Source organism: Anneissia japonica, unplaced genomic scaffold, assembly GCF_011630105.1.
Source record: "Anneissia japonica isolate Jap-2015-1 unplaced genomic scaffold, ASM1163010v1 scaffold483_len1788099_cov177, whole genome shotgun sequence".
Classification (NCBI taxonomy): Eukaryota; Metazoa; Echinodermata; class Crinoidea; order Comatulida; family Comatulidae; genus Anneissia; species Anneissia japonica.
The window spans coordinates 1,163,908-1,188,696 of record NW_022682587.1 but is presented as its reverse complement, the minus strand read 5'-3'; the positions used below and the strand labels follow the sequence as shown (position 1 = coordinate 1,188,696).

Below are 24,789 nucleotides of genomic sequence, written 5' to 3'. Positions count from 1 at the left end.
TAAATGGAAATATCTAATCCCTACATCATTTAACTCAATGCATAGATATGTAAAGAGAAACAAGTTGTTGTAGAGATGTAGCTTGTTGGTGCAGCTTGTCTTATACTTCATGATTTTTGGTTCAAATCCTAAGACACCCATTTTTTTCCTCCGCAACTACAACAAACTCTACTCCACAAATCTCGAACACAGTTATTACACTGTCAGAGCTGAAAGTGCCTGGGCTTTTAGACTATTTCTTTTGATATTACTGTATTTGTAAATAATGCTCCTAAAGTTTTATCATTTTTCTAAATATTAAAGTAGCAAAACCATGAAATTCATTTTATTTTAAACAGGGGCTCTGCACCATGTCAAGGAGTTATTTCACCTGAGAAACAATACTTTGAAGAGTCATTTTTACAGATTTCCGTTTCTGGGCACCTGGATTTGCCTATGTCACTGGAGGTGGGTGTGAAACTTAGTCTAGGGATGTCAGACCATTCTTCTCGGAGCAATTGACCCCCTGTTGGGTACCTGGGACACCTCACTGGGGATTCTCTGTCGCTGCCACTGCAATACATCCAGCATAGTTTGACTTGTATGTTGACTTTTATAAAGACATAGTTGAAAATATTCATGGTTTCTAGTTAACAAACCAATTAATTTGAACTGACCTTTAATGACAATTCCAATGTTCATTTACACAAACATAATCTTCGAAGGGACGACTCTATAAGCAAAAAGCACACCAATAGGTGGCGGTGGCTTAACAGTAGGGTTGTATAACTAAAAAACACAATACAAAGATTCCTTACTCAATGGTTTCTTTTTTGACTTCTCAAGCTGTTCCAATTTCTTTCTCTTTGCGGCATTTTCTAGTCTCCTTTCTTTCAATTCATCGTATGGCCTAGCTGTTACTGGGTTTGCGAGTAAGAGGACATCCTCAATCTTAACGATGACAGGTGACGAGAACAGTGAAGTCCAAGGTATATCAAATGAAATCTTACCTGTAAGAATGAAAACAATGAATTTTTATTACGGTATACTTATGACAGGGGCATTATGTGCATACACAGTTGGCATTATAATCATTACCATTATAATATTCTTTATCATCAACTTATACAATAAAAAAAAAATAACAAAACTTCACGTAGGTGTATTCTTACCTACACGACCTTCTTTGACCTCAATCGGCAAGTCCAACTCATACTTTGAAGAAAGAAAAGAAAAAATATTTAAAATATAGAGACAGATTTTGTTCCTATATATTTTTTCCCTTACACATAAACTCTGCTTTTATCATCATCTACATTTGGTTGAAATTTTTTAATACAGTAAAACTTGCCTAACTCGAATAAATTCCAAGTCGATCTTATTTTACATGCCAAATTGTTGTATTTTTCATTAATTAATGATCTGTCGAATTTTATTTAAGTCGAAACATTTTTCAATGTCATTTTGGATTCCACTCAGAGTCACAGAGCACAGCAGAGACTGGTAACTACGTAGTGCGAAATGCCTAGGACTCTGGAGTATAACACCTTTAATTTTTTGTAAAATATACTTGAAATATGATCTTTAATTATAGTACTCTTCATAATGCTCTGGGACTGTATTCCATATGGTTCATTCTCATTTCCAATTACAAAAGTACAGTAATCAGAAAGTCGCTAATGTGACAGAGTGGTGATATCGATTGATGACCTCTCTTTTTGTTTCTTTTTTAAATAATTTTTTTTTTTAATTAAAAAGAGGCTGCCATCTGCATGTGGAAATGGCACCGCGAGTAGCTCTCTGAGATGGATACCTGTGCCTCATAAAATGATATTACAACATTAAAAGTATTACCAGCTTAGAAAGCACCTGGCAAAATTGTAATCTACAAACCGTATCAAAATACAACATTTCTGATCAAGCATGTCTAGTCAGGACCATAGTAGTGTAAAAATAATTCCCCTTTAAAAGAAGAATTAATTATTCAGTTACAGCGGTGATTGTAACTGGTGCTGTATAATTGGTAAAGCAAGATCCAGGGTATTGAATGATTCATATTTTTAAAGAATATATTTTCATCATCTGCTAACCTAGGCATTTTATGTTCCATGCAAAAAGCAAGTGATATTAACACACAACATACATCATGTGATACTTCATAAACTAAATGCCAATATTATCAGGCACAATACGGTCATTTATAGTCGTAAGGCAAGAATTTTTTTATACCTTGTGAGGCGGACCCACCGCCCGCCAATATTGATTTAGAATAAAAATAAAATTTAATTTTTGGCCGATTAGCGCACCTGCCACCACAAAAAAATGGAAATTTCAGAAAAAAGTTTTTCTTTATTTTTATTACGCCTGACGCTGCCTTTCCAAAAATAAGATGTATATTTCTTCCTAATTATATAAATTTAAAGCATTTTAACCATCCCATTAAAATATTATTTTATTTTCTCCTCCGCCTGGATGTTTTTTGGCAAAACTATTTCCTAAATAAGACATCCCATCCTCTGAAGATTAAAAAAAATATATAAAACAATATATAAAAAAAGTCTCGCCTAAATACAATAAAGTGTAACATTTCAATCAATCAAATAATCCATAAGTAAAAAAAACTCAAAGAAAGTATAAAGCTTTGCTGTTTTTAAACACTGGTGAAATGTTAATAAACCAGATCTCTTGAAAAAAAAAATCCTACACTCTGTGTTATAGTGAATATGCTAATTAGCACATTTAATGTACAGTACTGTAGTAGTCTGCAGATAATCACATGATGATCACATGATGATCAAAATGGAATTAAGTTATGTATTGACCTTGAATGCAATTGATTCTATAGAGAATTATATTTACAGACGCTTTAATGTTTCGAACACGGTCATATACTACACTTCTTATTATTATTATTATCATTATTATTATTATTATTATTATTATTATTATTATTATTATTATTATTGTTATTATTATTATGTTGTAATGATGTTGTTTGTACTATTCTTTGATTTTATTAAAGAGGGGCCACTGAATATCAGTTAAGGCTAAACTGGAAGGGTTACCCTCTTTAAAGATGGTTGAAATAAAAAAAAAAAATTAAAAAAAGTAGCATCAGTGTTTAACATTTAGATCATTGCATCAGGTTTTGACAACCCTCATAGCCTTCCTGAGGGAATTGTTATGTTCATCCTGATATATTATTTATAGTGAATGATGCAATAGGCCTTGGTATACAGTGATTGGTTGATGGAAAATTAAGAGCATTTTAATCTTGGCTTGCTTGACAGAAAATAAGTGTTATTAATGGTGCATGTTGACAGGATCTTGTTTTTTTATTTTATATATTTCATTTTCATGCTACAAACTATAAAAACATGTATATTTTTACAGTAGGCCATATCTCCTTTCTTTCACTTTCCTCATTTTTGTTCAGCTGCAGCATGTCAGTGACAAGAACATAATTTTCCAGAATAAAAGGCAACCAACCACATTCATAAACTACAAAATTGTTATTACAAAGGAATCCATTTTTGTTTGTACATGTGATCAGAAAACATCAGTGCAGTAAGCTTATTTTTACTTACATTCACCATGGACTTCAACAAAACATGAAATTTATTGTACAAAATCAATAATGAACCATAATTATATTGAAATGCTAATATTCAACTATAAAAATCAACTCAATAGGCCTATTGAGTCTAATTTATTAATTTTCTTCACTGCATTTGTCGATTTTGTATTTTTTCCCACGATGCTAAATTAGATGTTGAAGCAAAACAATTTTGTTTAATTTTTTTTCGGTTTTCATTTAATTTGTTCATCTCACATTATTAGACAAATACAATTCTGAATTGTATTCAATATAATTATTGGTTCAATATTTCAGGGTTTTCCTAAATTGAAACCGTTTTATAGAGTTTGTTTGAAATTTGCATGGTATTATAATCTTGTGATCTTAGTTTGTGTGCCACATGATTTTTGCTGAATGCATAAATTTACGAATCGATATAAATCAATATCCGATTAGCAAATTTAATATCACCATGACAACAATTACTTGTGAGCAATTAATGTTATGCACGATTAAAAAATTACATTTTAGAAAAAATAAATTTTCCTATAAAGAGGTATTATAAACCTTTACTACAATGATATAAATTCATTTTTTTTAACATATAAAAATCTAATGCTGCAGCTATTAACCTTTATTATCCAGACTACTGGTTGCTGTTAGCCTTAATATCCAGACTTTTGTTAGGCTAAAGTGTCCAGCTGTGTCTCATAAACAGCTCACATTATATTCTCCCTGCCTGCTTTGTACTAGCAGTGTAGTACTAGCAGTGTAGTACTATAATAGTATTAGACATTCATAATGATGAATTTGCATAATAATGGCAGTCCTACAGCGTTATAAGCTGCAGCAATCTACATCACATGACATCTTAGTGAATTTTGCACAAATACTGTATATTCCAAAGTGATTATCTCTAGAATTGTATGTTTTAAAACAAGGAGGTAAATATAGTATTAAAACTAAAACCTTTTGGGAAAATTGCACACATTTTTGTTTTTATCCATCTTTAGCACATTATTGTTTTAGTTAACTATTCTTGTTTTTTTTTTTGTTTTTTTTTTTTTTTTTTATGTCAAAGCATACTTGAATGATACTGAGCATTGAGCATGTCAAATGTATTCATGATAGTTAACTAAATTTTATGGCAAGAGTATGATGGTGATAATATGTAATGGGATTAATGATAATGTTTCTGATATTAAAGTTGATGATGGCGATGAAAAATACTTATTAATGTTGATGCTGCTCCTAGTCTTAGATAATGTGACAGTGTTCTCCCGAAGTCGTTTTAGCCGTCAATTTCACCTGTAAAAAGAACCGGCAAACCAGTAAAATTTAGAATTTGTAAAATAAAAAACTACTGATTATGCCTAGGTAGTAGGCTGGCCCTTTTTCAATAAATTAACATCATTCCAGTAAACCTAGGCTATGAATATATGTGTTGATTGTTTCTTCAAGTCATTAAACCTCACATAAAATGTGTAATGCCTCACAATGCACGCATTGCTGAATTTTTATGGACAAATTTACCAGTAAATATTTTTCAATTGGGAGAACACTCTGTGATGAAAATGATGTTGATGAGAATGATGTTGATGGGGATGACTGATAATTATTAAAAGAAGGTGATTATGATGATAGTGATGAGGATTATTAAATGATAATGATGAAAATGATTGCAATACTGCCTATCTACTGAATTTTCATACATCAATCAACATAAGATGAACAAAGGACAGCGACAGCAATAAGAACATTTAACGCTTACAACAGTTGTACGCTAGAAAGTGAGCAAACTCAATACATGCTTCAATGAAGATGGTTGGAGAGTCTGCTACTCTTGGGCCGTTTACGTATAACATTACGAGAAAGCTTGATTAAGATCTGATACGCAGCAATACTGTGCTTGCTGTGCAAAGAATAATTGCCTCAGAACAGACAGTTACAGTAACTTGCTTGGCTTTGAGGCATTAAAATATCTCCCTCACGATAAATACATCTTCCACTGATATTGATTAACTGGTTTATAAGTGGTTGCCTGACAATTAAATTGGTTTATATGAGGAATGCTGGGCCAGAATGTGTATTATATATTGGTATATAAAACGATTACCCTTCAAAATTATGAGACATATGGTAATACAACTACAATTCAAATGTAATTTATATAAATAACTAATTTCAACTGGGAATTGTGTATCATGAAATACATTGAACTTGTACTTGGGAATGTATAATTTTAACATTTATTTGATGTATGCTATTGGTAATAATTTACTAAAAAAATAGTGTAGTAATACCTGGTAATTATTATCATTACAAACAATTTGTTACTTGGGCTACAAATAATAACTAAAGTGACAAGGTTTAAATATTTTCTTTGTAAATTCTTTAAAAAAAAAAAAAACTCATTTTAAGTTTGGGTACATGTCTATTCCATTTTATTAATTTCAAAATTGTATTTTATATTTTAAATATTTGTTTAGATTATGTTTTTACAGTAAAGTGAAGTAATATTTTTAGATTGACTACAAGAATCTTTGCACATGAAAGTAATATGAATCTAAAACCTTTTAAGCATCCACAAAGCACGTACTAGGCTATTATATTTTTGTGAAACCAGGGAGGCTGGTAAAGAGTTTTAATGCACAAGTAATCGGGTGACAACGTTTTAAATGTATTGGATCATCTGTTTTGAAGCACATCCAAAGATTTTCTCCTTATTATTGTTATTTTATTGAACAACAGTTCTAGGAAAATATCCCAATATCAGAAAAAAAAAACAGAGATTGCTAATTAGTAATCACTTTCTTTGCCACTAAAATAATTCCTCCATTCTCGAACATGAGAGTTTCAGGTGTACTGCAAGCAGCTAATAACCTGGAATTACACTGACCATAGCCAGACAAGCATAGAGAATGACTGTTTATATTATTCTATTTGCTAATTTCAATTGTAAAAACCCACTCTACAGAGACCTTGAATCTCTTTTTGGCAAGCCAGTCTCATTTAACTTTACTGTCATTTGTATATTTTATGATTTTTGACAATTTAGACAAATAAATGAAATGAAAATGAAAATTTTAGACACTGCTAAATCCTGGTTAATTTTACACCACACATTTTGTGCTCAAACCTTCATGACATCATCAAAAAGTTGTTGAACCCCTTACACTCTTTATCATCACGACCTTCACCTACACGCTGCTGCACTGTAGGTTCATGCTAGGCCTGGCTGCCGTCAGCCTATCGGCACTCAATGGCAGGCGATAGCTAGGCCTTTGGTATTGGAAACTGATACCTGATCTAGATTACGAATACCCCTTGGTACCAAGGGGAACGCAAAATGGACATTTTACTGTAACAAACTCGATTTTGATTAGACTTGCCACAAGTCTTTTATTTTTTATTATTTTTCTCATTCTGGACAGCGCCACCAACGAGAAAGTTAATTTAGAGATAGATGGAATAAGCGACTTGTAAAACACTGAATGCAGGTACCAGGATGCCAAAAGAATGACATAATCTTATATTCCGTATTTGGATAAATGGGCGAACCAAAATAAACAATTTCAACCAATCAAATGTTCATATTTTTGGAGACACGAAACTGAGTCACTCGCGTCGACTAGTTAGGAATTGTGTATCATGAAATACATTGAACTTGTACTTGGGAATGTATAATTTTAACATTTATTTGATGTATACTATTGGTAATAATTTACTAAAAAAATAGTGTAGTAATACCTGGTAATTATTATCATTACAAACAATTTGTTACTTGGGCTACAAATAATAACTAAAGTGACAAGGTTTAAATATTTTCTTTGTAAATTCTTTAAAAAAAAAAAAAACTCATTTTAAGTTTGGGTACATGTCTATTCCATTTTATTAATTTCAAAATTGTATTTTATATTTTAAATATTTGTTTAGATTATGTTTTTACAGTAAAGTGAAGTAATATTTTTAGATTGACTACAAGAATCTTTGCACATGAAAGTAATATGAATCTAAAACCTTTTAAGCATCCACAAAGCACGTACTAGGCTATTATATTTTTGTGAAACCAGGGAGGCTGGTAAAGAGTTTTAATGCACAAGTAATCGGGTGACAACGTTTTAAATGTATTGGATCATCTGTTTTGAAGCACATCCAAAGATTTTCTCCTTATTATTGTTATTTTATTGAACAACAGTTCTAGGAAAATATCCCAATATCAGAAAAAAAAAACAGAGATTGCTAATTAGTAATCACTTTCTTTGCCACTAAAATAATTCCTCCATTCTCGAACATGAGAGTTTCAGGTGTACTGCAAGCAGCTAATAACCTGGAATTACACTGACCATAGCCAGACAAGCATAGAGAATGACTGTTTATATTATTCTAATTGCTAATTTCAATTGTAAAAACCCACTCTACAGAGACCTTGAATTTCTTTTTGGCAAGCCAGTCTCATTTAATTTTACTGTCATTTGTATATTTTATGATTTTTGACAATTTAGACAAATAAATGAAACGAAAATGAAAATTTTAGACACTGCTAAATCCTGGTTAATTTTACACCACACATTTTGTGCTCAAACGTTCATGACATCATCAAAAAGTTTTTGAACCCCTTACACTCTTTATTATCATGACCTACACCTACACGCTGCTGCACTGTAGGTTCATGCTAGGCCTGGCTGCCGTCAGCCTATCGGCACTCAATGGCAGGCGATAGCTAGGCCTTTGGTATTGGAAACTGATACCTGATCTAGTTTACGAATACCCCTTGGTACCAAGGAGAACGCAAAATGGACATTTTACTGTAACAAACTCGATTTTGATAAGAAAAATGTATGCATTATCACCCTTTTATTGATGTTAATACAGTAACTGTTGATAATGTCATCAAAAACAAAGTTCATTCCTAAAATTTATTTATAAAATCAGCATTCATGAAATGGACGCTTTACTTTAAATGTTTGTAAGAATTAGTTAATTTACATGTATTACCTTTATGACGAAATGTTTTGTTATAGCTAGCCTTTGTTTATGTATTACTCATGCACTTCAGTTTGTCTGGGAGGTGAAGATTATTAAATAAACAACATCAATAAACAAATTATTAATTGTCATACTTACCAATGCCTCTGGCTTCAGTTCCAAATCCTGCAGGTTTAACTGACCTGGATAGAAACAAACGAATATAGAAAATAAGCAACTCCATACTATGTGAATAGTGGGCAAATGGAAAAAACAGAACCTCCATCAAATCACATTTATCAGTATGCATCATATTTATTTTAAATTCACTTTGATGCTCACAAGCATTAACTATACACATCAGTGTACATACGGTAATCTAATATTATTTCTACCATTTCATACTGACCAATTTGTACCATATCTCTATATTTTTACCATTTCATGCATCCTTTACCATCTAATGCATCATGTCTATAATATGTTTCTACCATCACAAATACAGGTCTCTTTCTATAATTAAAGACCACTTTTCTGTGGTCCCAAATTGACAAATTTTTTCTTTATTATTCTAACTAGAGACCAAAGCTACTAAAGACCATAGAAACCCCGGTCCCAAATTTAGAGAAAGACCTGTACTATATTTTTATACAACTTTTAGGCTGTTTATAGGTTTCTAAATCATTTTTATATTTTTAATATTATTGCAAAATACAACTAATCAATGAATCTACTTTCTCACATGCACCATCTATATTCTACTAATACTATCATGCATGCATGTATCATCAATATTTCTAAAATCTCACATGCATCCATTCAGTACTAAACTCACATGATCTTCATGTTAAACTGTTTATTTTGAATAAGGTATCTTACCACTGAAAAGACCAACATCCAAGTTATCTGTATCAAGATTCTCGATGTACTTGTCCAAGTACTTGTTCAATATGCTTGCCACTATACGTTCAAGGACCATGATGTATGTTGCCCTGTGGGCAAGTACTTGCCCAAGTCCTCAATGTGAAATGATGAGTGAAGTACCGTTCTTGCTATTATTTATTCTGTAGAGCTATAAGTTTAAAGAAATTGAAGAAATGTATTTTATTTGTATAGAAATATTAAAATATTTATTATGGTTTCTTTCAGCAATGCAGGCTTCCCACAGTAAACATATACTTCAGAGTGCCTTTGTAATTATAATTTTAAAACAAACTTTGACCACTTATGACAATATGACAAAACAAATACAGGCCTCCCTTAAATTCAAGACCCCTCCAATTAAAGACCACTTTTATGTGGTCCCAAATTAAGAATGTAGTTTTATATTCAGATCAAATTTGCTAAAGACCATGAAAACCTCAGTCCCAAAATGTGGTCTTTAATTGGAGGGAGACCTGATTCTTTCATAATAATTTTTGTTTTAATTGCCCACAAAAAATTTTACTAAAGTCTGTAAATTAATAATTAAACCTAAAAGTCAACACATTTGTATCATTCTGTAATACAGAGCGTTAAATTTTAATACTCAATATAAGATTATTTACTGAGTGTTAACTTTTAATGCTCAATATAAAATTCTATGAATTAGCCTATGGCAGTCATGTAGGACACCTTAATGATAATTAACAATAATGTTGAGACTGGAATTTACTTATATCCTGTACAATTACGGATGTTGGCAGGAAATGGTTAATACTAAGGTGTCCCAGCCAAAGGTCATAGCTCTCATATAAACCCTCATACTTTATAAACTTAATATTAACGTATTATTCAAGTAAAGATCAAGTTTATAAAGTACGCATAGCATAATTAAAAACAGTAAATGGGTAGGTAAGTCACATTAGCCACAGAAATTCATCTTTAAGGCCCAAGTTGATTTATTTATTTACCAAATTTCTATAGCGCCCTTTTCATGAGTAATCATGTTCAAAGGCACTTTGCATAAGAATACAAATAGAATCATTTAACTAATTAGATTGCAAAATTAATAATGAAAATATAAAAACCTTAAACTACATTTAAACTGCAATATTGTAAATTAACAGTCAAAATATAAACAATTGAGAATATCTAAAATTCATAGATTAATTACAATAATATTTATAAAATAATACAATAAAAAATAATTTAGAAAAAATGCTGATAATCAAATTGAAGGCTGCTTACATATGAAGTAGCTCGGTTATTTCAGTAAAGTGCCGTACTTGTTTGTGTAGTACTGTATTTACAATTATTATTAAATTGGGAAATTTTAAAAAATTGGGAAACTGTTTTTGTAAAAAAAAACAAAAACAAAAACAAAACAAAAAACTACTTCTTTAAATATATTTTTTACACCAATAATAGACTTATCGATGCCTACGTACTGAACATTTTATGAACATTCCCAGGTTAAATATCTATCCAGGAAACTGGATAGATATTTAATCAAATTCTAGGAAACTCTGTGTACTGCTGGTAAAATCATCAATTACTATGAAGATGAAAATTTGATGGTTTATCGACGTCCTTGAGGAAATCATGAAAGTAATGCTTGTGATTAAACCATCTCAAGAGCATATTGTACAAGAAATAACTTTCCTAAAATCATCAAAAAGAATTACCTTCAAGATTGTCTAACCAACAGAAAAATGAATATTTTACATCACTTGGGTCTATACAGTAGCTATCTTCAATGATGAATGGCAAAAAATACTGTACATTAATGTTGATATTATTTAAGCATTATCTGTTTAAATGTCAGTTATTTAAGTGATCAATGTTTGTTACCAGTACATTTGAGGCAAACTCGCTATAAAATAACATGATGGTAGTTTAGAATTGAAAATAGGAAAATTAAGAAAGTTAAGATGGTTAATACAGTATGCTAGTCTTCCAATCCTGATACATTGGGTTCAATCCTGGCAAACAATTTCTATCATAGGAGTGATGTCTTGCCCTACCTGACGTGTTACGGTACTGTACCTAATACGTTCCCAAATACTTGCGAACAAAAAAAAAACCTACTAGGTTCCGGGGGGAATCGAACCAACAACTTCAAGATAACTAGCCTGGTGTCATAACCACTAGACCACCGAGCTTGCGCTTAGTGACTACGCATTGAATCTGATCCCCAAGTAGCAGTGGGCACTGCAAATGCTATTTTGATGCGTGTTTGCATCAGGAAAATATCATAGGAGTGATGTTTTGCCCTACCTGATGTGTTATCGTACTGAATACCCAGTACGTCTTAAAATACACATCCAAATTAGTATTTGGATGTGTATTTTAAGACTTCGACCGAGCAACATCGTTGTGCGATTGCTCCGTAACTATTTTGAAATAAGTGAACTTTATTAACAACATTGGTCTCCCTATGATGTTGAGATTTGTGATCGTTGTTTATACGGCATGAGTGAGAAACAATCCGATCTTCCCGCCACAGGTGCGGTGACACGCAACAACACACAGCTGGTTCATCAAGCAGTTATTAAGCTATTCGAAAGTGATCAACTTTCCATCCTAACACGAAACTGTTTCGAGAAGATGTTTGAATCTAGACAAATACAAGAAATGCTTAAGAAAACCATCACATCTATCGACGATTCTTTTAACCAGATCGTGGCTAAAATTAACGATATGCATGTTAAAATATCTGGATTATCCTTTAAGGTAAATGATATAAACTAAGAACTAAGGCCACCTTAGCCCCAAACTTGAAACGGTAGTGGATGATGTCGATGAAGCAGTTGAAAACTCCCAAATTGATGATCTTGAGTAATATTCAAGGCAAAACTGTCTTCGTGTGTTAAGTGTAAAAGAGGAAACTAAATGAAAATACCAATAACATTATAATTACTCTTGCAGAAAAACAGCTAGGTGTTAAGCTATCAGTTGATCATATTGACAGATTTCATAGGGCTGGCAAAAGGCTCAGTAATCATACCAAGCCCAGACCAATTATTGTCAAATTCGTTTCCTATAGACATTGTAGCAGTGTGATTGCCCTACGCCAGAAGCTCAGGGATCCGGTATTTCAAAATAAGACTTGAATAAAAAATGTTTTATTACAGTAAACAAGGGATCACACCCGGGTGTTGAAGGCATGGTCAGTTGATGTGCGAGTGTTTGCTGTCACTAAATGAACACTTGCGAAAAGTTTGGTATTTGGTACGATTAAAAGGTATCACTCCTATGATTTTTTTCTGATGCAAACTTGCATCAAAATAATTTCTAGATCCTTCCCAATAGCTAAAAGTTCTACAGTATGTACTGTATTCACTAGACAGCTTTAGTGCAATTGACTAAACTGGTGGTAGCCACTGTGTGTGTACTGAACTGTTGAGATCTCTAGGTCTCGGTTCAATTCCCATCGCTGGTCTCCTTGTGTATCAGCTGCAGGGCTGAAATACAAGTGTAGCACACAATATACCGTAAGTGTATGCTCTAATGGGACCAATAAATAGTTCCATGCTTTGACTGGCACAACACAGTCTGCCCTCCCTGTATCGCGCCGCCAGAGGCAAGGCTTAGCGAAGGCGGTATATTTGAACCTATTTCGTGCACCAATTAGGAACCTCAGACTTTAAACAGGCGAAGATAATGACCTTAATCTAATTACTCGGTATCCCATTTTCAAATTATAGTTCTATGACACTACCGATTATACTGTACAATCCTTGATGGCATTTGAAATTATGGCAATATACGACATACTATAATAATACTGAGGTAACAGATGACATACAGTACTATAATAATACTGCATCAATTATGTCCGAATACTGTAGTCTTTGGAGTGTGCTTCATGTTGTTACCAATAAACCTCTAAGACTGTATATGAATTATACAGCTTGGCATTAAGCATTAGAGTTACAGGTAGTTATGATAATCTGTAGAACAACTAAACGTAAACAATCACTTTGGCTCATACATAATTTACATGCGATATAATGTCACACATAGGAGTGATGTTTTTTTCCTACGCAACACATTTCAAAACTAGGGGAGTCACTCCATATACATACATCCGCTTGAATAAAGTACCAACAGTACGCAGGCCGTGGGTGATCGGCAAAACAACAGCATATCTTCATTGAAATAATGGAAATGCCTGACAAAGTCCGTTTCTTAATTAAAGCGTGGGGTGACGCAAAGGTCCAGGGAAACTTGATAAAACTCATCATTTGCATAATACCTTAGATCTTACATCAGAGGTTATTTGGTTTTTTGAAAGCCGAGTTCTGCACAAACTGGTGGTAGAACCCTATGTAAATTTTCCCTTCTCACCCGAACACACCCTAGGGCTGCCTACTACCCAAGAACGCATCCTACAGCCGAAATGTTATCTTTAACCAATCAAATGCTCATTTACCTTGTCTGTGAATAGCCTTGGCCTTCAAAGAATATTTCGTACTGTATGCACAGTATGAACAAATACCGTTAGGTACAGTATTATTCTATGAATCGCAGAGATTTTGAGTACTGATTGCCAAAAATAGAATGAACACAATATAATGGTAAATAGTACTGTATTTACAAGTCTAGCTTAGAGATCTAACTAAGTAAGTTTACATTGGTCCAATTCTATTCATTCAAATTTACTGTACAGTAAGCCACAAAAATATATCAAACAGAATACTATTATGTTTTGTTTGACTGTGGTGATATAGTGTGCCAGTATATTTGCATACTGATATTTATCCATACTACAGTATGAATAATGTATACAGATTCAAAAGTCACAAATACTGTATGTATCCTGAACTTCATAAATCATACTGTAAAACAGAAAAATTAAACAAAATCTACAAAAATATGTTTGATATAAAATTACTATATCAGTACAATTCTGTCCAGTATACTTGTCACCAGGCATGGAGTCAATTACAGCTGAAACACTTTCACTGTGATTGATTACAATTTTACTGTAATTGATTACATTTTCAATGTAATTGACCATGCTTGCTCATCACATAACTTGCCTGTATTAAAATTACATTATTTACAGTATAGCGGTATTTCATGAAGATCAAAGCACTTTGTGCTTTTTTCTTGTCATGCATTAAAACTATTATAAGGCTTTAATACATAATTCTACAAGGAATAGAGACTGGTTTAATTTTCTAATTTTTTGTTTCCTTCTCCACTCGTTATTTTCTCAAGTGCCTTGAGCACTTCCTCAAGTAGATATGAGTGCTATAGGCCTACTGTAGTTCAGACTAGGTGGATAAACCCGGCTCAACTCACCGTGTTTATTTATCCACCTGCCAGTCTGAACTACAGTGTAGGTGGCTTATCTTAAGCCGGGCTGTGTTCCTAAGTAACTAGACCTGGCGTGCCACTGTGTTTGCCTTTTCTAAGCCGGGATTTAATCGCTGCAGGTGGTCTCGCGTTGACCTAGGGTAAAAAAATGACCAATCAGCATTCGATTACGTGTGCTGTGAGCGAGCGTACGTTTCGCACACAATGTTTCGAAACTCGTTTCCTGCTTGCGGTTCATTAATATCCAAATTTTCGCGTCTGGCTAATCCAGCTAGTCTGAACGCCCGGCAAAGATAAGCCGGGCTTATCTTTGAGCCAGGCTATTTATTTATTTAATTATTATTCCGTCCATGCATTCATGTATTCTGTGTAAAATTTTAATAATAGATTTTAAAATAAAGCTTCACTACTACTAGAGTACTGTATACAGTACCTCTCAAGAAGAGATCTTAAGTACATTATCACTTTGTTAACAATTTACCAAATATATCTGAGCTATTAAATTGCATCCATGATGTCAACAGTGTACCACCAACATTATTCTTATAAATACTTCAGAAATAAAATCCTAGAAAAAATTATGCAAAAGCTAATCAAGTACACGATAAATAAAAAATACTTCAGTAGAACTGTGGCAAACAAAAATAGGGAAGACAAGGATATGATACTACAGATGACCCAAAAAGGTGTACAGTAAAAAAGAAACCTTAATATTTATATTTCCATAAAACAGCTTTAGCAAATACATTGGAATGAATGTATAAATTTAGATCTTCATATTACTTTAAACACAATAAACATACTATAGCTATGCATAGAAACATCCAAACATATGAAGCTTACAGTAATACTTGCATGAATAAGGTCTTTACAGTAAAAATCAATCAACTAATCAATTGCATGCATCCGCAAGTAGAGAAGACTGCTCAGTGCTTCATCGTTAATTCACTAGATAGTCCACAGTGGACTGAATCACACATGAATGCACAGCACAATCGCACTTGGGAACCTCATTAACATACTAATAAATACTTATAAATTAAATAAGCACTAAACAAAAAATTGTTTCATGTTTTATACTTAGGCATTTAACTAGGCTGACTTTCGGTGTACCGTAGATCCAAGATTATATCCTAATTAATCAATTATAATTTTAAATTTTGTTGTTATTAAATTTTGCTTAATGTACAACTTTTTCTCGCCAATTCATGTTGAATAATACCATTTCAATAATCATACTGTACATTGTACATTAGGCCTACAGTACCAGTGGCAGATTCAAAGGGTGGTGGGGGGGGGGGCCTTGAGCCGGCTCAGGTCCCCTAAATTTTTCATTACATACTGTATTCTGTAAAATGGAGAGAAAAGGAAAATCTATACGAAATTTAGGTCTGAGAGTACCTCTTCCAGCAATCTAGATGCCCCATAAACATAAATTGTCACCATGGTTGGGGCCGAAGTGGTCTATACTCTCCGTCTATGACAGGCCCTCCCTCCCTGGGCCTCCTACTATTTCAAATTTCTGGATCTGCCAATGGGTACCATTCAATTTCTTTATTAAACCATGACCTTCAGTGATCTGTTCTGAAAACATTTTCTTTTCAATCTGTGTTATTATTATTAAAAGTTCATGGTATACATTTTAAAATTTTATAGGTCTGTAATTTATATTTTACTAAAATTTGAAATTGCATGCATATAATACCATTTATTCACTGCATTTTTCAAATCAAGAATTTTTACACAGTAACTTTGAATGTCCCTTCCCTTAACATTATAAAATGCTGTAACTGAGATTGAAATGAATGAAGAAAACTAAACCAAGAACAGAATATTGGAGTCAGCCATATGAAATAAATCCCTTTGTAAATGATCTATCCAGTGTGCTGAATATAGAGATCCTGGCCTACAGTTACTGTACTAGAGGATTGGATACTGTACATGCTTGGAATTAACCCTGATAAAATTTATGAAAAACAAAATGCATAAAAAAACTTTAATTTCATTTTATTTTTATTAAAACTGTTGAAAGTCATATGCTCATTTATTGCATTGATATGCATGATTTACTTTGAGATCTAGAATTAATTTAACAAAAAAAAAAAAAATGTATTTAAACAACTGTTTTCAGTACAGTGTGTCTCGTCTTGGTGCCGGCGACTTAAACTATACAGCTATGATATCACATATCATTTTAAGAACACTACAGCAGTAAGCTTACATTACGTGTTAATAATGCAGCTCCTAAAAGACATTGTAGAACAGATCTAAAATCTGACCTTTTGCAAAGTAATAATTTAACCTTCACCATTTTTTTTCATGATGATGGCTACAGTACACAGTGCATTTTAATGTGTACTGTATAGTAAATGCTCAAAATTGCGCTCTAGTAGAACAATTATCAGGCACTGATTATTGGAAAATGACTCAGAGGAATAGTATTACCTTCAAATATTTCCTTCAGACACTGCAATTTTTGAGACAACATTGCTTCTTTGCGCAATCATTTTCAAATAATTATTGCGCTCAAACTTTACAATAATAGCTCAATACTGTTACAGTATCGCTGAGTAGGACATCCTCTTGAAATATTTAAAATAAACGAAAGAAAGAATGAACAAAGTGGGTGGGTGGTTCATGTGTATGGAAAATACAAGATTCGCACTGCCAAAGTCCCATCCAAAAAAGACATACTGTAGACCCCAACCCAAGGTGGACTACGGTAAGCACTGTCCAAACATAAAAATGTTGTTTAGACCATCTCATATGATAAAATACTGTCGTCAGTACAGTACTTTAATTGCAACATATTTGCATACTACTTTACATCATAAGAACCATCGTATCTCTCCCGGCTTAATAAATTTAAAATGCACTTAGTGAAAACGCTAATAGTAAGTTGAAATGTACTTCATAAGGTACAGTACCACTACCAATATTATTAATATTAGCTGATTGTGTGATGCAATAAGTGTTGTGTAATAAGCAAGGTGCATAAATCGAGTGTAATGCTTATCACAAATTAATGGAAGCGAATTATGGTGGTTTTTTAATGTACATGTGTGCAGTAGGAACATGTAATACATTTTTTGAGGTGTTTTCCATATACAAACTCAGGATTAGATAGATACTATTTTTTTTATAAGAACACATTTTTATAAGAACACTGAGACTGAAATTGCTAAAAAAAATTAAGAGCAAAATAAGAACAAATTGAGGTTGAGGTAAAATGTGAAATGATTTTTTTTAATAGAAAAACAAACAAATCCTATCTGTACCTTTGAGTATGTACAGTATAGTGTGGTTATGTAATACCATCTATAATACAGTACAGTAATATACTTCTGTACAATTATAATTTTCTATATTTGAAAAGTACGGTATGTAAAACAAGAACAAAATAAGAAAATTTTGAGCTTGAAATTGGCCAAAAATTAAGAACATGGAGTTCTTATAAAAAAAAAACTGTATATTATCATTACTGAACTGTATACCTTTGCTATTCTGTATTATATTATTCAATATTAAAACTATAGTCATGCACTTATTTTAAAAAAAACATCCAATATTCCAAATATGTGTGTGCCAAAGTATATTTAATATACTTTAGTTTTGATTAACATACAGTAAGTCTGAAGTAAATTATGTAATTAAATTTCAATGAAGATTTCTGAATGAACTATAACTGAACTTTCTTATCTTATCTTCAGCAGCCTCATTATGGTAATTACCCATGAACATGCTAGCAAAACAAATGGCTAAGATAAGATTCTTCATTACAAAGATTTAGAAACATCACAGTGTAGTTTAACATAAGGCCAAAAAAAAAAAAAAAAACACAGACCGTAAATGCTCAAATAAGCGCTGCGGCGCTTATATAATTTTTAGAGGCTTCAGTACGGCGATTATTCCAGAGCGGCGCTTATAAAAAAATATTTTGGTGGGGGGGGGAACTTGACCTGTCCGGTGGGGGACTTAAGCCCCCTGTCCTACCGCTGGCGCCGCCACTGATACTGTAATGCATTGTTGGGAAATACCTCTACAGTCTATTGTGGATAGTGCACGGGAGCAAGAGGAATAATACCATGACGTGTCATTATCCTGTACATTTTAAATATTAAAAAGTCAGAAGATTACATGCATATCTTCTTTTCTAAGGATCGAATTAGGAGGAGTAATTTTGTTCAAATTCAATTAATTCAAATTGACAAAACAAAGCTTAAATCAGAATGAAGATGTTTGTAACAACACTTCTGATAAAAGATATTTACTGATGGTATCATTGGCATTTTGTAAGGTCAGATAATTATTGTAAGAGTAATCCTGCCTGTCTCTAGATTTTGTGACATGCTATTTAATAATACAGTAGAACCCCTCATTTACGTATGGGACGGGCCCAGAGGTGTTCGTAAAAATCATTTGTACGTAAAATCGGGGTTATGTGAAATTCCTATGTATTTATACTACCAATATGCTAGGCTGGGCTAGGCTATGCCTGGACTTAAATTTTGTTGGATTGGAGCCAAAACTCCAACTTGCGCTCGAAAGAAATTCGAAATAATGATCATAATAATGTACAGTACTATACATACTTGTTAATGTGTATAGAAACTTTATTCTGTCTTTCTCAGGTAATAATATGACTTATCTTCTAGCTTACGAAGAAACAGCCCAGCGGGCGCCGCAACAGGTCGAGTAACGCAACAATGTTTTTCACTTGATCCATGTGCTTGTGGGGTCAAGTAAATACCCTGTACAGAATAACCCGGAAACCAGGGGTTCACAACTTTTCAAAAGAAGAACGCTGATTGGCTGTAGACACGGTGCTTGGACTTTTTTTTGTTGTATGCAATATGATTGTTCTACGCCTGCATTTATGAAATGAATCAAGTTAAAAAGAAAATGTGGGTGTCAGTGTCTTATTTTTAAGGGAGAAATAATGAAATGGTAGATTTACGTTAGTTAGATTTGATAAATAAAATCCATTCATAATTATAGGGTTCATTAAATTATGGATATGAGGGTGGTGTATTCAGAGATGAATAAATCTTACGCATTGGGCGGAGTTTTCTCACGGCTGCAGACATGAAGTATGATCGCCGTGTTGAATGTCGGTGTATCCTAAGCGCACTATCTGCGTTTTGTATTGTAATAGAGATCGCTGATTGTGTACAGCAAACCGTTTAAAACCGAGTGAATAAACTCCAGCCTGCGCCTAACGATTAATTCTTGACACGGGTGTGTGTTTTGTGCATGAAATAGGAACTTTATTTATGACAACAATGACATGATTTGATGTTTGTAAAATCGGGAATTCGTAAAATCGGGAATTCATAAAATCGGGAATTCGTAAAATCGGAGTTCGTAAATGAGGGGTTCTACTGTAATTTTGCTATATGTTTTGATTAGCTTGACCCGACACCTTTGAGATAGTTATATAGGATGAAAATCAACATCTTAATATGTAATTTGTCCGCAAAAAAGTAGATGCCAACAATTTTTTTTAATGAAGTAGAAAAAAGTTATTTGCAGAGTTTTTAAGCATCAAATTTTAACACATGGCCACCATATTGTCTTCCACAGAAAGTTACATCATATCGATTTATCATTTTATTTCATTAATTTTTTTTTTTACTGTTTATTATTAAGGAAATGTGGGTCATTAATTTTTTTTTTACTGTTTATTATTAAGGAAATGTGGGTTTTGTAATACTGTAATTGTATTGTATTGTACTGTACTTACAGTACAGAGAGTCGCCTTTTATCGCCAACTTTTTTTTTTTCAGATAATTTATATCCAAAAGAAATTGAGACCAGTTAAGACCATGTATGATAATTTCCCAAAGTCAAGGACAAGGCAATAAACAAGTGCTTTCATTTTGTTTAATAATCATTGGATTGTGTATACTACTCTAGATGTCTAACTAGTCCCTAAACAATTCTAAGGATTACTGAAAAGTAAAATGGCAAACGAAAGAGCAAGGTGCGCCTACCTAGATAGCTGCTACCCACTAACACTTAATTGGGCCTAGCCTAGCTAGGGTTAGGCTGGTGGGTGTACTAAAAGGTTCAGAGCCTAGGCCTAGGTGTAACCGACGCTTTCGCTTTGTGTGTGTTTACATACCTAATGGTTGAATAACGAAGGTTAGACGAGTCACTAACATCTACCTACGACCTAGGCTAGGCCTAGGCATTGAGCGACTTATCACGCCGGACATCAACGCCACCTCGTTTTGATGACAATCCTGTACCCTGCTGCTGCTCGACCGCTCAGAAAAAAAGAAACCCAGCCGCTGGGCCAGCCTTCATCATCTTTTCTACCGACTGATTCATTCGGCAAAGACAAACATAACAGTGGCTAATTGATTTATATACGCAAGCTGTCTTGGAAAATAAAATGTATCATATATACTTTAAATAATCATAAAATACTCACTTTTTCCAGAAATTACAGAAAATCAGATTAAATATGTTGACAGTCGGAGTTTACCAGTTTTCACGCGTGCGCGAAACATTAAAGAGGCGGAGCTAATTATTCATGAGCAAGGGGGTACAGATCGATAAAATTACTGTATAAATAACTTATGTTTTATAGGATAAGAAAACATAGTCAACTATTCAGACTATGTGATGTATTGTGATAATGTTACAAAATTATATACTATTATATAATGGAAATATGTTCATGTTCAACATTGATAATAAATTTCATTAAAATTCATGATACTAAATTTACATATCCAGGCACTTCTTATAACGCATTCATTCGAGAGTGAATATCATATTTTTAACATGACCAAATTTATTTTTATGACTGGAAAAGTGAGGTCTTTGTCTAGTACCCAAAGTGTCAACACAGTAATATAGAAAGGATCTGAACAAATCAAATATGGATAGATAGTAATTGTTTGGTTACAAAATTGCGTTATTTTACTGCTTGAAATATCTTGCTTTTCATGAATGGAATGTAACAATTTTCTTTTGTTTTCCTGTTGATATACTATAGTAGATTGAGGGCAGTGTAGCATAATTTATCTCAAACCACAATACACTCTTTTAGTCACAATAACCTTGAATCTCTCTCCTCCATTAACAACGTCAGTTACTAGGTAAATAATTTGTTTTGTTTGTTGCATACTATATGTCTGTGTGTATAGTACGGTAAAACATCGAATAAAGCTCAATGGGCTTAATCTCGAGAAGAGCAACTTTGGACTGTTATTATCAAATGGATAATAAGGCCTAAAAATAATTGTTTGTTTGCCCTTATTTTTTTTAAATGATAAAAAGGGGCGGGTGGAATTTTTTTTTTCTTTTTTAAAAGACTCATCAGATGGAATATAAACAATAACTCACAGAGGCCTAGAATGGCAATATCTTACATCAGACAACTTTAGACAATTTGTAGGGCATCTGGCAAAAAAATAAAGATAAATTCACTTACATATTTTTTAATTTGTAAAAAAAAAAGCAAAAAAAAACTCTTTTTCCGCCCCTATTTTTTTCAGTGAGTTAGGGGCGAGTGAGGAGGGCAAACAAACATTTTTTTTTGGCCTTATGATAGCTTGTCAGTATCATAAAAAAAAATGTTGCAATTTTAAAATTGCCCATGATACCAATGGTACTAAGAAGGAAGCCCAAGGGTACGGTATGTATGTTCAGTCATATACCACTTGTTTCAAGTTGATGGCTGACAGCTGTATCATCCTCAGCTATGTGTAGTGTTTCGAACAGAAATAGAAAGTGCTACTCCAGACAGATGGCTGGTTAGAGAAAACTCTTATCACTTTCCATACCAAACAGTACATACTATGCTGTAGTATTTCTCAAGACCAACATTTTGAAACCCCTTGAAAGCTCTGTACACACTGCAAAGGTATAATGTAAAACTGGGCTTCCTTCCTTTTTCAGGACTCTTGGTGGATAGTACTTCTTTTCGAGATGCACTTCTTTTTTAGATTACTTGTGCAAACTAAGTAGGAGGGCTTCTTTTTCAAAATGAATGCTGTAACTTTTGGAATTGCTGCTACACATTTTTCAACTACGGAATTCGAAATTGTGTTCAGCATCTTCAAAATTTTAACCATCATAAGACAATAAAATAATATTGATACTGTCACGCTATCATAATAATCAAAGATAGTCAGTATGAATGTAAGTACTGCACTATCTTGAAAGAAGCCCATATTATTAGAAGTCACATTTTTAGATGGGCTTCTTTTCGAGATTACTTTTGCAAACGGAAGAGGGGGACTTCATTTCGAGATGGGCTTCTTCTCGAGATGAGGCCTATGAGGCTTCTATTTGAGGTTTTACGGTATGTGACAATATGATGTTACATGTATTTGTCACATAAAACTTGATAGTGTGTGGACAAAGTTTGTAAAATGACAAACATGCTAGCGTAACAAGCGTAACAAAAAAAGTGTAAAGTACTACAGTAAATTCTTTTCACATTTTTTTTAAATTATTTATTCAGAATATACATTTTTAGTATACGAACACAGTATACAAATAGTTTTAGTATTGTTTTTAATAATTTCCCTATGAGTTGTGATTTCATAAATTACTGTACAGTATTTTTATTTCAAACGTTATAAGCATACCAATGTTGTACCAGTAGTGTATAACTGCACAACAGTGTACTGTTTAAAACTATTTAAGTTGAGCACTCTGCACATTACATAAATTTCATAGATTATAGATAGATAATACTAGCAAATCATGTTGATATCATTCCTTTTAAGATCCTTGGCAATGTTATAAGTCATGTCGATATCATGCCATATTTATAAGATCCTTGATAATGCTAATAATGGATGTTGATAAAATGATTTTTTTATACGATCCTTGATAATGCGATAAGTCATGTTAATAACAAGATTTATAAGATCCTTGATAGTGTTATAAGTTGATAACAAGACTTATAAGATACTTGATAATGCATATAATAAGTCATGTTGATGACATCACAGATTATATATATTATATATATATTATTATATTTGTATATAGGATCTGTGATCTGTGACATGAAGCACAAGATCGTTGATAATGCAGAAGTTATGTTGATAACATGACTTATTAGGTATTTTATAATGCTTCTAGTAAGTCATATTATTAACAAAGCTTGCAAAAATCAAACACAAATCATGATTATTTTTAAATTGATATTATATTGTTTTAAATTATTAATATCCTTAATGATAATAGTAATAATAACTTAGTAAATATTAGGTTGGAATTTGGCTGTTAGGTTTCAAAAATATGCTAAATCATCAGCTTCTGCTTTGCCATCTTGAATGGAAGAGAATGTCACTGCTCCTTGGAATGATTTGTGTAGACGAATGTGAAGAAAACTAGAACCAGTATCAACCTGAAATGATTAAATGATTAAATGAGATTATAAAAACATGTACAGTATTATTCTTCTTTTACTAGTTAGTTAATATATTTTATCTTGCAATACGTGGTCTACCGCAAGTATTTGATATAGTATTACTCCGCCATTCAAACCTTCAAACAATATATATTTAAAATATAATTAAAACAAGTTATTAATCATACTTGTCAGATTAACATGTACTGATTTTTTTTAATGTATAAAATGTTTAAAAAAAAAATTATTATTCAATAAATTAATAAATATTATTCATTGCTTTTTCTGTGTGTATGTGTGTGTGTAAATGTCTTTTTAAATAAACTATTATTAAATTGTTTTACAACTGGTTGCTTTTTTTTATCTTAATGTTTTTCATATTTTGTGACAAGATGATATTTATCTGTTGTATATAGTGTAACAAAATGGTGCAGTCCACCCCCCTATTATAAATAGATTAGGCCACTCCCCAATGCTGGGAGCCGATTGGCTATCTAAAAATAGCTGGGTTGGGATCTTAAGACCCATCGCCCAAGACATGTAGTAGTTGAGCTCTGGATCTCATGAAGTTTAGAACTGGGAAATCCCGACGTTAGTGTTTAGTAAGGTAGGACCTGTAGTAATTCTATAAAATAGTTTA

General features: G+C 32.7%; 2 protein-coding genes across 5 annotated transcripts in view; both read right to left on the bottom strand.

Annotated features, from left to right (window-relative positions):
• The window catches only part of LOC117103073 (vacuolar protein sorting-associated protein 13A-like), a 92,443-nt gene extending 71,175 nt beyond the window's left edge, over positions 1–21,268 (bottom strand). For 2 of the 4 annotated variants that reach the window (XM_033243598.1, XM_033243830.1), the window contains exons 1-5: positions 21,207–21,268; positions 9,404–9,596; positions 8,684–8,727; positions 1,152–1,194; positions 798–989 (exon numbers count right to left, since the gene is read on the bottom strand). In XM_033243598.1, coding sequence (XP_033099489.1) covers positions 798–989; positions 1,152–1,194; positions 8,684–8,727; positions 9,404–9,503 — 379 coding nt within the window. In that variant the 5' untranslated portion in view covers positions 9,504–9,596; positions 21,207–21,268. Of the gene's footprint in view, positions 1–797; positions 990–1,151; positions 1,195–8,683; positions 8,728–9,403; positions 9,597–15,613; positions 15,633–20,894; positions 21,096–21,206 lie in introns of those variants that run through there. The other 2 variants (XM_033243669.1, XM_033243753.1) reach the window with 2 other exon arrangements.
• A 1,947-nt stretch (positions 21,269–23,215) lies between these two features.
• Positions 23,216–24,789, bottom strand: part of LOC117105776 (cystatin-A2-like) — a 3,248-nt gene continuing 1,674 nt past the window's right edge. The window contains exon 3 of the mRNA XM_033247419.1: positions 23,216–24,146. Within this exon, the coding sequence (XP_033103310.1) occupies positions 24,030–24,146 (117 nt within the window). The 3' untranslated portion in view covers positions 23,216–24,029. The remainder of the gene's footprint in view (positions 24,147–24,789) is intronic.